General features: G+C 46.2%; 1 protein-coding gene across 1 annotated transcript in view; it reads left to right on the forward strand.

The window, feature by feature from the left end:
- Positions 1-15,641, forward strand: part of LOC129833400 (brain-specific angiogenesis inhibitor 1-associated protein 2-like protein 1) — a 67,103-nt gene that overhangs the window by 48,015 nt on the left and 3,447 nt on the right. Inside the window, exons 10-12 of the mRNA XM_055897976.1 lie at positions 1,387-1,449; positions 1,733-1,919; positions 14,087-14,130. Of these exons, the coding sequence (XP_055753951.1) occupies positions 1,387-1,449; positions 1,733-1,919; positions 14,087-14,130 (294 nt within the window). The remainder of the gene's footprint in view (positions 1-1,386; positions 1,450-1,732; positions 1,920-14,086; positions 14,131-15,641) is intronic.

The following is a 15,641-nucleotide window of genomic DNA, read 5'->3' on the forward strand; positions in this document are numbered from 1 at the left end:
TGGGGCTGGCTAGGCGCCGTGCTCTGGGATCGCTAAGAGCTGCCTGGGAACCGGCACACACTGGGGAATACAATCAGCGCACGGCTGGAGGCAGAAAAACACAGAGGAGAGAGGGGAAGGAGTGGGGGGAGAGGGGGAAAGAGGTAGAGAAAGGAGAGAATCACAGCCAAATTAATCTCTGATGTTTTTGCTGAATCAAGGCTCAAAATGAACTTTAAAAAGGTGTTGTATTCCTGACATGATGCTGTACATGTTCTTTACAGATTCTAGAGATGATGGACTCTTATATATGACAAAAGCAGTGCACTAAATAGGGTGGCTTTTGGGATGTTGCCTAGATATGTGCCATTGATACAGTGTAGGGTTCTTGTGGAGGTCCCTGCAGTGTGATGTCATTGAGTTGATGAGACACCTATCTGTCACACCTCAGCCAGAGTGATGGATCTGGGTCAGTCACCTAGCAACACACACTGATAACATCCACATGTATCCTTCCACCACCATAGTGTGATGAAGAGTGTCATGGACAGGAATGAAATACATTTAATTAATATCCTGTGAAAACATGAATAATAATCATATATTCATTATGTTCACAAGGCTATATGACAAAAATCAGTCATCTATGATTATTTGATACCCTTTGAGACAGTAGACTGAGAGAATGAGAGACATGTGACTGTGAAATGTTGGCCTGGTTCCAGATCAGGTTAGTGAAATGTGATCACTACCTAAACCCTACAACATGGTTCACTGTGGTGCTTTTATCAGGGAAGCTGTAAGTTGATACAGTACCCCAGCCTTTATGTATTCTAGTTAAACACTGGCCGCACCCTGCCACCCATTCTGAAGCCCAGTGAACAAATATGAACATTTCTCACTGTTCTAATCTATTTAAACACTGGCCGCACCCAGCTGCCCATTCTGAAGCCCAGTGAACAAATGGACAAATATGAACATTTCTCACTGTTCTAATCTATTTAAACACTGGCCGCACCCAGCTGCCCATTCTGAAGCCCAGTGAACAAATGGACAAATATGAACATTTCTCACAGGGATTTGTATGGAGTCAGTGATTTGTCCATTCAGAGGCCTATGATGATTATCCACCTTATTCTACCATAATGGCCTCACGTCTATCTCACCACCTGTTAGACAGCTTTAGAGGTTGAAGAGATCCTGAAAAGGGGGTTCTATTCAGCTACTGCATGGTGGAGTGGTGTGTAGAGAAGCAGCTTCCAGGGGATTGTGTACTTCAGTGTGGACGTCAATGTATTAGGAGTGTCTGAGGGTTATTCAGGGGCCTGTAGAAAAAAAGCTGGGGAGATGGGAGTAGTATACAAGTGTAATCACCTCCCTCTCTTTGTCTGTCTGTCTGTGTTCCAGGAGGGGATGGTTTCCATCATCCTATTGCCGGGCATATTCAGAGCCAATAGTGAATAACAACAGGTAAGGGGACCACTCAAGCAGACACTCACACACACACACACACACACACACACACACACACACACACACACACACACACACACACACACACACACACACACACACACACACAGGTTTCATCCAGACTTGTTGTCTCATAGTGTTTCTTCTACTCTCCTAGTCTGGTGACCTTTGCTGATCAGAACTCCCTCCCTCCTCTCTCTCCTTTATTCTCCCTCCCTCCCTTCTCTCTTTCCTTCCCTCCCTCTATCCCTCCTTCCCCTCTCCCCCTCTCTCTCCACAGTGTGGGGGCTCCTCCCATGCGCAGTAAGAGCGTGGTGAACCTGCTCCACCAGGACACAGAGACAGATGATTCCTCCATGGTCCTCCCCCCTCCCGACTACAGCGACTTCCCCAAGAGGAGTGTCCTCCCAGGCAGCAAGCAGCACTCGCCCTCCCTCTCCGCCTCCTCCGGCTCTTCTGTACACACGGTCAGTCAGAGCCTGTCAGAGCTGATACTTAGTACTATACAGTTACTATCTACCTGACCAGAGTTGATACTTAGTACTATACAGTTACTAGCTACCTGACCAGAGCTGATACTTAGTACTGTACAGTTACTATCTACCTGACCAGAGCTGATACTTAGTACTATACAGTTACTATCTACCTGACCAGAGCTGATACTTACGGTAGTACTATACAGTTACTATCTACCTGACCAGAGCTGATACTTAGTACCATACAGTTACTATCTACCTGACCAGAGCTGATACTTAGTACTATACAGTTACTATCTACCTGACTAGAGCTGATAGTTAGTACTATACAGTTACTAGCTACCTGACCAGAGCTGATACTTAGTACTATACAGTTACTAGCTACCTGACCAGAGCTGATACTTAGTACTATACAGTTACTAGCTACCTGACCAGAGCTGATAGTTAGTACTATACAGTTACTAGCTACCTGACCAGAGCTGATACTTAGTACTATACAGTTACTAGCTACCTAACCAGAGCTGATAGTTAGTATTATACAGTTACTAGCTACCTGACCAGAGCTGATACTTAGTACTATACAGTTACTAGCTACCTGACCAGAGCTGATAGTTAGTACTATACAGTTACTAGCTACCTGACCAGAGCTGATACTTAGTACTATACAGTTACTAGCTACCTGACCAGAGCTAATACTTAGTACTATACAGTTACTAGCTACCTGACCAGAGCTAATACTTAGTACTATACAGTTACTAGCTACCTGACCAGAGTTGATAGTTAGTACTATACAGTTACTAGCTACCTGACCAGAGCTGATAGTTAGTACTATACAGTTACTAGCTACCTGACCAGAGCTGATAGTTAGTACTATACAGTTACTAGCTACCTGACCAGAGCTGATAGTTAGTACTATACAGTTACTAGCTACCTGACCAGAGCTGATACTTAGTACTATACAGTTACTAGCTACCTGACCAGAGCTGATACTTAGTACTATACAGTTCATGGCTTCCTGGCCAGAGCTGATAGTTAGTACTATACAGTTACTAGCTACCTGACCAGAGCTGATACTTAGTACTATACAGTTACTAGCTACCTGACCAGAGCTGATACTTAGTACTGTACAGTTACTAGCTTCCTGACCAGAGCTGATATTTAGTACTGTACAGTTACTAGCTACCTGACCAGAGCTGATAGTTAGTACTATACAGTTACTAGCTACCTGACCAGAGCTGATACTTAGTACTATACAGTTACTAGCTACCTGACCAGAGCTGATACTTAGTACTATACAGTTACTAGCTACCTGACCAGAGCTGATAGTTAGTACTAGACCAGAGCTGATAGTTAGTACTATACAGTTACTAGCTACCTGACCAGAGCTGATAGCTAGTGACTCTATAGTACTAAGTACCTGACCTTATTTGAGGTTTCGGATCATTTCAGTCCTTCTCCATTGTCAGTTGTGTAAACAGGAGAGCTGGCTGACGTTTACATGTGCTGCCTGTCTGCGCATAAGATGTTTCTTTTAATAACACCTTAACAATACTTAATAAGCACTTAATAACATATCTTACTGATTACAAGCCACATTAAACCATTAGCACATCCTAATTCCCTAAAGGTTGTCTATACAGTATTTGATGCCTCCTCATATTTTTGAAACCTGTATTGGATAGGATAAGGTAGCATAGATGTTACTGTATGGTACAGTATAACAGATCATAGCATTGTATAAGACCATAGATATCAACTACATGACATCACTGGATTGTGGATAAGACACACCTGTAAAGAGGATTTTCCCTTGAGCCAGTATAGTAATAGAGTATAGTAATACAGTATATTATAGTAATACAGTATATTATAGTAATACAGTACCGTATAGCAATACAGTATAGTAGTATAGTATAGTAATACAATAGAGTAATATAGTATAGTAATACAGTATATTATAGTAATACAGTATAGTATAGCAATACAGTAGAGTAATACAGTATAGTATAGTAATACAGAATAGTATAATAATACAGTATAGTATAGTAAACAGTATAGTAAAACAGTATAGTAAAACAGTATAGTATAGTAATACAGTATATTATAGCAATACAGTATAGTAATACAGTATCGTATAGTAATACAGTATAGTATAGTTATACAGTATAGTATAGTAATACAGTATAGTATAGTGATACAGTATAGTAATATAGTATAGTAATACAGTATAGTAATACATATATTCCCGGACTGTTGGACACCCTTGCGTCTGGGAGCCTCTGCCCCACTAAGGGGCTGCTGGACTGCAGTAGAGTAGGACAGGGCTGGGCCTAGCCTGGAGGTTGTTTAAGCTAATATACAGCAGTTTTGAATGACAGAGAAGTGTTGGCGATACCTGCAGGTGTAAAGTAGTTACAATGCATTGTAAGACTCATCATGAGCCTAGCTATCTTAAGATGAATGCACTAACCAAAAGTCGCTCTGTAAAAGAGCGTCTGCTAAATGACTAAAATGTAATTGAGCTTGACAAGTATAATCCCTTTATAGCGGTCTATTATCATATGTAATGATGTGGAGTAAATACCTGGCCCTCTCCTCATGTCTGACTCCTTGTGTGGGTCACGCCATGCGTGTCTAATGCTCAACCTACACTCTGGCAATGCTCTCAACTAACTCTTGCTTTTGCATGTATTCAAAGTCATCAGTCAAAGTTGTGGGTTTTCAAAGTGCAAAGGCCAATCCGAGGTTGTTTGTGCTTCCCGATCCTGGCTGAATGGAAATTCATGGTAAGAAGCCTTGCCACTAAACACCTGCTGGCGTTGGTTTGGCTGAAGGCAAACAGAGACTCAGTCTCCTGTTTAAACTTGTGCAAGCTATAACATGTACGTATTGATGTGAAATGAGATGAGGATGAGAAGATATACCCTAGTGAAATAACTCTGGTCGAACATCTCCTGTTTTCACGATGCAAAATGCTACAGAGAACCAAGCAAGCAGTGAAAGTAGTGGAAAGTCCCAGTTACTGTAAAGCTATGCAGGATCCCTCCATCCCATTTCACTAAAGCAGAAACAGCTATTGAAACCAGACTCCTTAAACCCCCTAAAAGACATGGAGAAGCCCTGCATTGTGTTCAGTTGGTCCTGGGGCCGCCAGTTCCTCTTCGATGTGACGTGTGATTTAACCCTCGCTACCCTGGCTCTCCTTTTAGTGTAATGTCAGCACCCAGAATCACATATCCACTACTCCATAATGTCCGTCACAAGAGACTGCTTTGAGTGTAATTAGCTGCACCTACAGTACAGGCGGGACATCCCGTTCATCACATACACACTAGAAATAGTGACAGGAGGAAACATAAGCGGCTAATGCCCTCATGGCTGTACAGGTCAGTGGTGACCCAGAGAGGTCAGGTTGTGGTTGTGATGTTTGGCCCTCCTGTGTGAGAGGTTGAATGGAGAAGTCTGGGAAAGACAATACACTTCTCAACTCCTCTCTTCTTTCACTGCGGTGAAATATTCGTTAGGCTACACTCTGCTGTGTCCCGAGTCTGTGTGTGTGTGTGTGTGTGTGTGTGTGTGTGTGTGTGTGTGTGTGTGTGCGCTGTGCGCTGTGCGCTGTGCGCTGTGCGCTGTGCGCTGTGCGGTGTGCGGTGTGTGTGTGTGTGTGTGTGTGCGCTGTGTGTCCCGAGTCCGGCCGAGTGTGTGTGTGCGCGCTGTGTGTGGGTGTGAATATTATCATGCCTGGCTGTCAGTGTACAAAACATTGAGAACATCTTCCTAATATTTTGCCCTCAGAACACCTCAATTCATCTGGCCATGAACTCTACAAGATGTTGAACGTATTCCACCGGGATGCTGGTCCTTGTTGACTCTGAAGCTTCCCACAGTTTTTTGTGTCAAATTTGCTGGATGTCCGTTGTGTGGTGGACCATTCTTGATACACACGGGAAACTGTTGAGCGTGAAAAACCCAGCAACGTTGTCGTTCTTGACACAAACCATTGCGCCTGGCACCTACTATCATACCTGTTCAAAGGCACTTAAATATTTTGTCTTGCCCATTCACCCTCTGAATGACACACATACACAATTCCATGTCTCAATTGTCTCAAGGCTTAACAATCCTTCTTTAACCCGTCTTCTCCCCTTCATCTACACTGATTGAAGTGGATTTAACAGGTGACATCAATGAGGGATCATATCTTTCACCTGGTCAGTCTCATGGAAATGTTCATAATGTTTTGTACACTCAGTGTACCTACATCCGGTGGCACGGCTCCAGCACAGCCTTCCATTGGAATTCCACTCTGGGTGAACCTGACACCTGGAACCTGACACCCTCCTTCTCTTTCTCTCTCTTTCTTTCTCTGCTTCTCCCCTCTCCCTTTCTCTTCTTCTCCCCTCTCTCTCCTTGTCTGACTTCCCTCTCTCTTTCAATGTCTCACCCTCTTTTTTTCTCATCAACTTTCTCTCTGTCTCTTTCTGTATCTTTCATTGTTTCTCTGTCCCCGACTCCATGCCCTACCTCCCTCTGTCTCTCTGCCCCGGCCCCCCACCTCTTTCTCTCTGCCTCGGCCCCCGACCTCTCTCCCTCGGCCCCTCTGCCTCGGCCCCCCATCTCTCTCCTTCTGTCTCTCTGCCTCAGCCCCCCACCTCTCTCCCTCTGTCTCTCTGCCTCGGCCCCCCACCTCTCTCCCTCTGTCTCTCTGCCTCGGCCCCCCATCTCTCTGCCCCGGCCCCCCATCTCTCTCCTGTCTCTCTGCCCCGGCCCCCCATCTCTCTCCTTCTGTCTCTCTGCCCCGGCCCCCCCATCTCTCTCCCTCTATCTCTCTGCCCCGGCCCCCCATCTCTCTCCTTCTGTCTCTGCCCCGGCCCCCCATCTCTCTCTCTGCCCCGGCCCCCCCATCTCTCTCTCTCTGTCCCAGCCCCCCATCTCTCTCGCTCTGTCTCTCTGTCCCAGTCACCCATCTCTCTCCCAGTGTATGATTCTGATTCTAGTACTTAGTACTGATTCTAGGTACTTATCCTCCATTCATTCTGTATGAGTCAGTCAGACAGACAATCAGTTCCGGAACATCGATAGTAACATGTTTTACCAACGAAACACATTGTATTTAACAGTGCCTGACTACACCAACCTGCTCTGCTCCCATTCATCAAACAACACACAGAGATAGAGCAGGGGTTGAGGTGGTAGACACTGCTCTGGGATGCTCCCAAACAGCACCATATTCCCTATATAGTGCACTACATTTGACTGGGGCTCAGGTCAAAAGTAGTGCACTATATAGGGAATAGGAGGCCATTTAAGACACAGCCCCACTCTGTGGAGATGGGAATCTATCTATGAGTCATGTTGTGTTCAGTTATACTGTGAGCGGGTGGGGTGAGTGCAGGTGAACACACAGGGTGGGGTTTGTGTAGTAGGCAGGGTCGTGCAAAAAACCCCCCGCTTGAAATTCATATCTTGAAATTCATAACATACCAAATGCCTCTGTAGCTAAAATTGTACGCAAGCCAGTTACTGTCACGATCGTGTGGAGGATTGACGGACCAAAACGCAGCATTAGGAAAATAAGCCATCTCCTTTTATTGATGAAGAAGGCAAAACGAAACAAACACACTTACGAACTAACCAAAACAATAAACGATCGTGAAGCTAAATAAACGATGTGCACACACAGGCTACAAACGTTTAACATAGACAACTACTCACAACAAATGAAAGCCTATGGCTACCCTAAATAAGGCTCCCAATCAGAGACAACCGAAATCAGCTGTCTCTAATTGGGAACTCATTCAGGTAACCATAGACTCTCCTAGACAACTAAACATACATAGACAACGCTAGACACATGTACTCAACACAAACCCATATACTACACCAACAACCCCTTTACCATAGAAACACCCAAAACCAACAAAACACAAACATTCCCCATGTCACACCCTGACCTAACTAAAATAATAAAGAAAACAAAGAATACTAAGGCCAGGGCGTGACATAACCCCCCCCTTAAGGTGCGAACTCCGGGCGCACCATTACACAGTCTAGGGGAGGGTCTGGGTGGGCTTCCATCCACGGTGGCGGCTCCGGCTCTGGTTGTGGTCCCCACGTCACCACAGTCCCTAACCGCCTCCTTAACTTCCTCCAAATGACCCCCCTCCACATTAACCCCATTGCATTAAGGGGCAGTTCCGGACTAAGGGGCAGCTCTGGACTAAGGGGCAGTACCAGGGTAATGGGCAGTACCAGGGTAAGGGGCAGTACCAGGGTCAGGGGCAGCTCCGAACTAAGGGGCAGTACCAGGGTAAGGGACAGCCCCAGGATAAGGGGCAGCACCAGGATAAGGGGCAGCTCCGGACTGAGGAACGGCAGCTCCGGACTGAGGGACTGCAGCTCCGGACTGAGGGACGGCCCATGGCTGGCTGACGGATCTGGCTGCTCATGGCTAGCTGACGGATCTGGCTGCTCATGGCTAGCTGACGGATCTGGCTGCTCATGGCTAGCTGACGGATCTGGCTGCTCATGGCTAGCTGACTGGCTGCTCATGGCTAGCTGACGGATCTGGCTGCTCATGGCTAGCTGACGGATCTGGCTGCTCATGGCTAGCTGACGGATCTGGCTGCTCATGGCTAGCTGACGGATCTGGCTGCTCATGGCTAGCTGACGGATCTGGCTGCTCATGGCTAGCTGACGGATCTGGCTGCTCATGGCTGGCTGACGGATCTGGCTGCTCATGGCTGGCTGACGGATCTGGCAGATCCTGTCTGGTTGGCGGCTCTGGCAGATCCTGTCTGGTTGGCGGCTCTGGCAGATCCTGTCTGGTTGGCGGCTCTGGCAGATCCTGTCTGGTTGGCGGCTCTGGCAGATCCTGTCTTGTTGGCGGCTCTGGCAGATCCTGTCTGGTTGGCGGCTCTGGCGGATCCTGTCTGGTTGGCGGCTCTGGCGGATCCTGTCTGGCTGGCGGCTCTAGCGGCTCCTGTCTGGCTGGCGGCTCTAGCGGCTCCTGTCTGGCTGGCGGCTCTAGCGGCTCCTGTCTGGCGGACGGCTCAGTAGGCTCATGGCAGACGGGCGGCTTTGCAGGCTCATGGCAGACGGGCGGCTTTGCAGGCTCATGGCAGACGGATGGCTCAGATGGCGCTGGGGAGACGGATGGCTCAGATGGCGCTGGGGAGACGGATGGCTCAGATGGAGCTGGGGAGACGGATGGCTCAGATGGCGCTTGGCAGACGGGCAGTTCAGTCATCGCTGTGCAGACGGCAGACTCCTGCCGGCTGAGGCGCACTGTAGGCCTGGTGCGTGGTGCCGGGACTGGTGGCACCGGGCTGGGGACACGCATCTCAGGGCTAGTGCGGGGAGCAACAACAGGACGCACAGGACTCTGGGGACACACAGGAGGCTTGGTGCGTGGTTTAGGCACTGGTGGTAAAGGGCTGGAGACACGCACCATATAGCTAGTGCGTGGAGGAGGCACTGGTGGTACTGGGTTGGGGCGGGGAGGTGGCGCCGGAAATACCGGACCGTGCAGGCGTACTGGCTCCCTTGAACGCCGAGCCTGCCCAACCTTACCTGGTTGTATGCTCCCCGTCGCCTGACCAGTGCGGGGAGGTGGAATAACCCGCACCGGCCTATGTAGGCGAACCGGGGACACCATGCGTAAGGCTGGTGCCATGTACGCCGGCCCGAGGAGACGCACTGGTGACCAGATGCGTTGGGCCGGCTTCATGACATACGGCTCAACGCTCAGTCTAGCCCGGCCGATACGTGGAGCTGAAATGTACCGAACCGGGCTATGCACGCGTACAGGAGACACCGTGCGCTCTACTGCGTAACACGGTGTCTGCCCGTACTCTCGCTCTCCACGGTAAGTACAGGGAGTAGGCGCAGGTTTCCTACCTGACTTCGCCACACTCCCTTTAAGGCCCCCCCCAAGAAATTTTTGGGTTGTACTCACGGGCTTCCAGCCTTGTCTCCGTGCTGCCTCCTCATATCGCCTCCTCTCGGCTTTAGCTGCCTCCAGCTCTTCACAAGGAAGGCGATATTCTCCCGGTTGTGCCCACGGCCCCTTACCATCCAGTATCTCCTCCCATGTCCACGAATCCTGTGTAGGTGGATCCTGTTGCCGCTTTCCATGCCGCTTGGTCCTGTATTGGTGAGTAGTTCTGTCACGATCGTGTGGAGGATTGACGGACCAAAACGCAGCATTAGGAAAATAAGCCATCTCCTTTTATTGATGAAGAAGGCAAAACGAAACAAACACACTTACGAACTAACCAAAACAATAAACGATCGTGAAGCTAAATAAACGATGTGCACACACAGGCTACAAACGTTTAACATAGACAACTACTCACAACAAATGAAAGCCTATGGCTACCCTAAATAAGGCTCCCAATCAGAGACAACCGAAATCAGCTGTCTCTAATTGGGAACTCATTCAGGTAACCATAGACTCTCCTAGACAACTAAACATACATAGACAACGCTAGACACATGTACTCAACACAAACCCATATACTACACCAACAACCCCTTTACCATAGAAACACCCAAAACCAACAAAACACAAACATTCCCCATGTCACACCCTGACCTAACTAAAATAATAAAGAAAACAAAGAATACTAAGGCCAGGGCGTGACAGTTACAGTGCTTCCTAAAGACATTGTTGTATTGTTTTATTGAACCTGTATTTAACTAGGCAAGTTAGTTTAGAACAAATTCTTATTTACAATGACGGCCTACCCCGGCCAAACCCTAACCTGGACGACGCTGGGCCAATTGTGCGCCGCCCTATGGGACTCCCAATCATGGCCAGATGTGATACAGCCTGGATTCGAACCAGGGACTGTAGTGACGCCTCTTGCACTGAGATGCAGTGCCTTAGACCACTGCCCCACTCACAAGGGGTGGGGTGTGAGTTGGTGAACACAGGGGGTGGGTGTGTGTGGGTGGGTAGGTCAACACAGGGTGGGTGGGTGTGTGTGGGTAGGTGAACACAGGGTGGGTGTGTTTGGGTAGGTCAACACAGGGTGGGTGTGTGTGGGTAGGTGAACACAGGGTGGGTGTGTGTGGGTAGGTGAACACAGGGTGGGTGTGTGGGTAGGTGAACACAGGGTGTGTGGGTAGGTGAATAGCATGCTGTGAATGTTTTTCCGTACAATGAAAATAATAACTATCTGTGTAGGTGTGTTTGAACAACACTTCCTGTTTCTCTCTGTGTGTAGGTGAGAGCACGACAAGTGGAGTAACTCTGTGTACGTGTGTGTGTGTGTCGTGACTGGACTGTGTGTAGGTGTGTATGCAACAAGAGATTGTGTTGTGTGTGTGACACACACCTCCAGGGCTGTCTTTGAAGGAGGCAGGGATGGTATAGTGGTGAGTCATTCATTCTAGACTACCAGCCACATATAGCTCTATCCTTGTGAATGGGATTATAGATACTTCATAACTGGGATCACTCACTTCTCTTCATCTCCTCTGGGACACTACTAGGTCTGTTTGTCATAGTTAATACTGATAATGTGGTCATTTAACAGACACTAAACACATTCAGTATATGTGGCCCCTGCAGGAATCAAACCCACAACTCTGCTGTTACAAACTCCAGGACCCAGGTCTTTATTGTGCTAGTATGACCACTGCCATAAGCGAGAAGTCTTTTCCCCATTCAGCAGATTTGGCTGCAGGGAGCGAATGAGGGGAGGGAATTAGAAGGAGAGGAGGGTGGGATAGAGGGAGGGCTGGGGGTTACACAGGAATGCTCCCTTGTTGGTTCTGCCCTTTGTGTAGAAAGTGAGGCAGATGAATACAGAGAAACCGATTTAAAGACACAGAAAGAGAAAAGAGACTGACGTAGCGAGAGCAGAGGTACTAAAGGAATGTATCAGAAAGTATCAAGAGAGAAATGACGTGTGTGTGTGTGTGTGTGTGTGTGTGTGTGTGTGTGTGTGTGTGTGTGTGTGTGTGTGTGTGTGTGTGTGTGTGTGTGTGTGTGTGTGTGTGTGTGTGTGTGTGTGTGTGTGTGTGTGTGTGTTGACACCCTGCACTCAGTCTGATTAGGACTAGGATTAAAACTACACATCTGTCCAGGATGTCAAGAGGATGTTAGGACAGCAGTCACTAAGGTCAATGTGTGTCTGGCTACATCTGTCTGCCTCTGTCTGCCTACCCCTCTCTAGGGCTAATGCTGTTCTGTAGGCTCAATGCTGTCCTCTAGTGGTGGCCTCCCAGCACTACAGCTGTGAGGGACTACCAGTGATGCGTGGGTCAGCAGTTTGTTTACCAGCACCCACCCGAAATTGCTAGTAACCCATCCGCAACCGCCTGACTATATGTGATAAAGTGAAAAGAGGCCCACAATCAATCCTAACCCGCAAATATAGAAAATGCGAGGAACAATTTTTTGACTGGCCTTTTTGAATAGGCCTATGTTTCTGCTTGTAATTTCAGACATTTTAGTAGGCTATTTGTTAGTCAACTTGTCTATAATTAAATACATGCAGCTTCTCTTCTGTCAGTAGTTGTTGCCCTAGAAGACTAAATAAACCCTTGCTCACCAGAATAATGTCATAAATTGATAAGAATGAAGGCTTCAATCTAGTTGACATGTGTAAAGTTGCTTCTCTTGCAAAGCAAAGACATTTAGGGACCGGGGGAAAAAATGCAATAACTCCAGTTTAAGGAAATTAAAAGCTGTTATAAAGACCCAACATATTTTTTTAAATAAGATTTCAGTTCAGCTTGGGTGCATATTTTTATGTGGTTGAAATACTATCCGCTTTTATGATGCTGAATAAAATAGCACCTTTACACACGGTCCCTAACCACGCATTCGTTATCTCAAGATGCTGAAAGAAATCAATGATATTTCTCCACTGCTGTTCCCCAGTCAAAATGTACATTTGCTGTATCATTTCACTGCAAGAAATGCTTAATTCTATAGGAGTGAATATTAAAGCTATGTGAGAGGTTATAGACCTACACTCAGTGTCCAGATTTCAGTTGTACTACAATTCCATTTAACCCATCTTGAACAGTACAGTTCCCTTGATATGCAATTGTGACCTCACAATCATCACACATCTTTCCCAAACATTAGACTACTGTTCTGTCCTACTGTTCTTTCACAGCATTTCTCTTATTGAATTAAACTCTGACTTTGTCCCTTTGGTCTCAGAATTCTACAAAAATGATACATTTCTGGATTTTTAATGCATTGTTTTCTCTTTATTCAACCCACCCAATATTTAATGACCCTCAACCCGCCCGCCCCGCCGATATAACTACAGGGATTGCAGGTTAAGAGTCAACCCACCCATCTCTACACAGTACAATAGGACAGTGTTTCCCCATCCTGGTCCTGGGGACCCAAAGGGGTGGACATTTTGTTTTTGCCCTAGCACTAACACACCTGATTCTAATCAAAGGTGTGATGATGAGTTGAGTAGGGCAAAAACTAAAATGTGCACCCCGTTGGGAAACTGCATATAGGGTCAAATCATAATTTCACTATTGATTCTAGTTTGTTTGTTTGTTTGATTGTTTGACCGTAAGGTTCAATCTAAATGTAACAAGTTCAGGAAGATTGCTTCACCTCAACATGCCTTGACTTTTCACTGGCATAATGAGGGAGAGGTTTATATGGATTTTTCTTTCTGGAATGCACTGTCCCTTCCAGAAGAGCCATTTTCCAGTGTCAGTGTTCTGAGGTGATGAAGCATTCTCCTCTCAGCAGACCTGGGTTCAGACCTGGGTACTATCTATTGAGAGAACCTGTTGCAATGGAACCAACAGAACAGTCTCAATAGTCTAGTTACAAACCACGCCATTTGTCACTCCAGGCAGACTCAAGCAATCACTCAAAGTATTTGAAAGATTTGAAATAGCATTTGAACCCAGCTCATCTCTGTTTGTCACAGTCACAACACTCACCAGTCTGCCCTACCAAACCTGTCTGAGGAGGGGCAGTCTGTGGTGTGGTCGCCATTGGCAACAGATGCAAAAAGTCCCAAAAATGTAGTACATTTGGTATGGAAATTATATTTGTACATGTAAATGAATCATTGTTGGGTTGGACTCCATCATGGAGAGTGAATGGGTCTTGTGACTTACAGTATATCTGGTCTGATGATGTCTCTTGGGTTTGTTTACAGGGAACCCAACTGAATGGGTTTGGAAAGACGCCTCTTTTCCTCGGGTAAGTCATGCATCATGTCATATGGATTATGAAGATAATATTAACACGTATCTTAAACTCACAATAACATGTGTGGACACGCAATCTTCCTTTCATATAGTCAGTCATACACTCTACCCACAGTGCAGTCCACATACAGAGTGCAAGGGTTCTAGTCTTCCTTTCATATAGTCAGTCATACACTCTACCCACAGTGCAGTCCACATACAGAGTGCAAGGGTTCTATTTTGGGCTGGCGCTAAGGAGGCGCAAGTGTCAAATGCACGTTCATTTGCAATTTCATCATGTAAAAATAGGTACACTGGCATTTTCCAGCCCTTACGCCAAGTTCAGCAATTTACCTGTCTACCATCAGCTCCCTTGCACTGAAGTGGGAGGGGTTACAATTTTAGAGGTGTGTCCTTAAAAACAAGTGCAAAAGTGACCATTTTCATGCAGCGCTAATGGGAGGTTTTAAGACGCACAAAAAGCAGGTCTTAACAGTAATGCAGATGATAATGGCAGGGATTTTGAGAGTGGAAGCACAGCCTATCCAACCATGACACACAGAGTGGAAGCACAGCCTATCCAACCATGACAGAGTGGAAGCACAGCCTATCCAACCATGACAGAGTGGAAGCACAGCCTATCCAACCATGACACACAGAGCCCATGGAAGGAGAGATGTGCCTTTTGTGCCGGTGAGTCTCGTATTTAGAAACATTAAAAAATGATTGCTTTAATTTGATTAAAAACCAAGCATAGCGTCCCCTCCCCTTAATCAACGCTGGTATACCAGCATCACATAGGTGTCTTTTTATCCTGGCTATTATACAAAAGTAGCCTATGAATAAAGTGGTTTTAAATGGTCTACTGAGAGTGCTTTGACATTTTTGTCCCCTCGTGCTTTTTCATTATTCACAATTCACATACCTGCATTTCGCTTGTTCAGAAGGCTATCCATCCACAGTTTCAAAGAGCGCCCCCTTGTGCGATTACCAACGACACTCTCCAAACTATTTAGTCGTCCTATAATGCCATATCAACGGCAGATCTTTTTTTTTATCTGCCTCGCACATAGGCAACGATACGGTTGACAGGAGCCTAATATTTTGTATAGACGTGCAAATGTTATGCGTAAAGATATTTAGGCCTACGTGTGCAAACAGTGCCATGGAACGAGATAAGCGATTTATGATATGTTTCTGACTCAATATTATTTAGAAATTATGTTTTTTGTTTAAAAAACAACTATTTTTTGTTTAATTTGATTCTAAAACAAACATATTAAAAAGATTCAGGCTGTAATGTAATCAAAAATGTAATCTACGTAATCCCCAGAAGTAATTATTTAGCATGATGGCCATAAACAATAACTAGTAATACTGCAGACTCCAAGAAAGGTTCAAATCTCCCCTTTCTGGTAAATGTAGTTATAAATTGAGGAGGTGAGGTCACTTCTCAGGACACAAAATATGATACAAATATGAAATGTGATGTATTTCATATTCAACAAAACGGTATAGATAAGG

This window comes from Salvelinus fontinalis, chromosome 34 (assembly GCF_029448725.1).
Source record: "Salvelinus fontinalis isolate EN_2023a chromosome 34, ASM2944872v1, whole genome shotgun sequence".
Lineage (NCBI taxonomy): Eukaryota > Metazoa > Chordata > Actinopteri > Salmoniformes > Salmonidae > Salvelinus > Salvelinus fontinalis.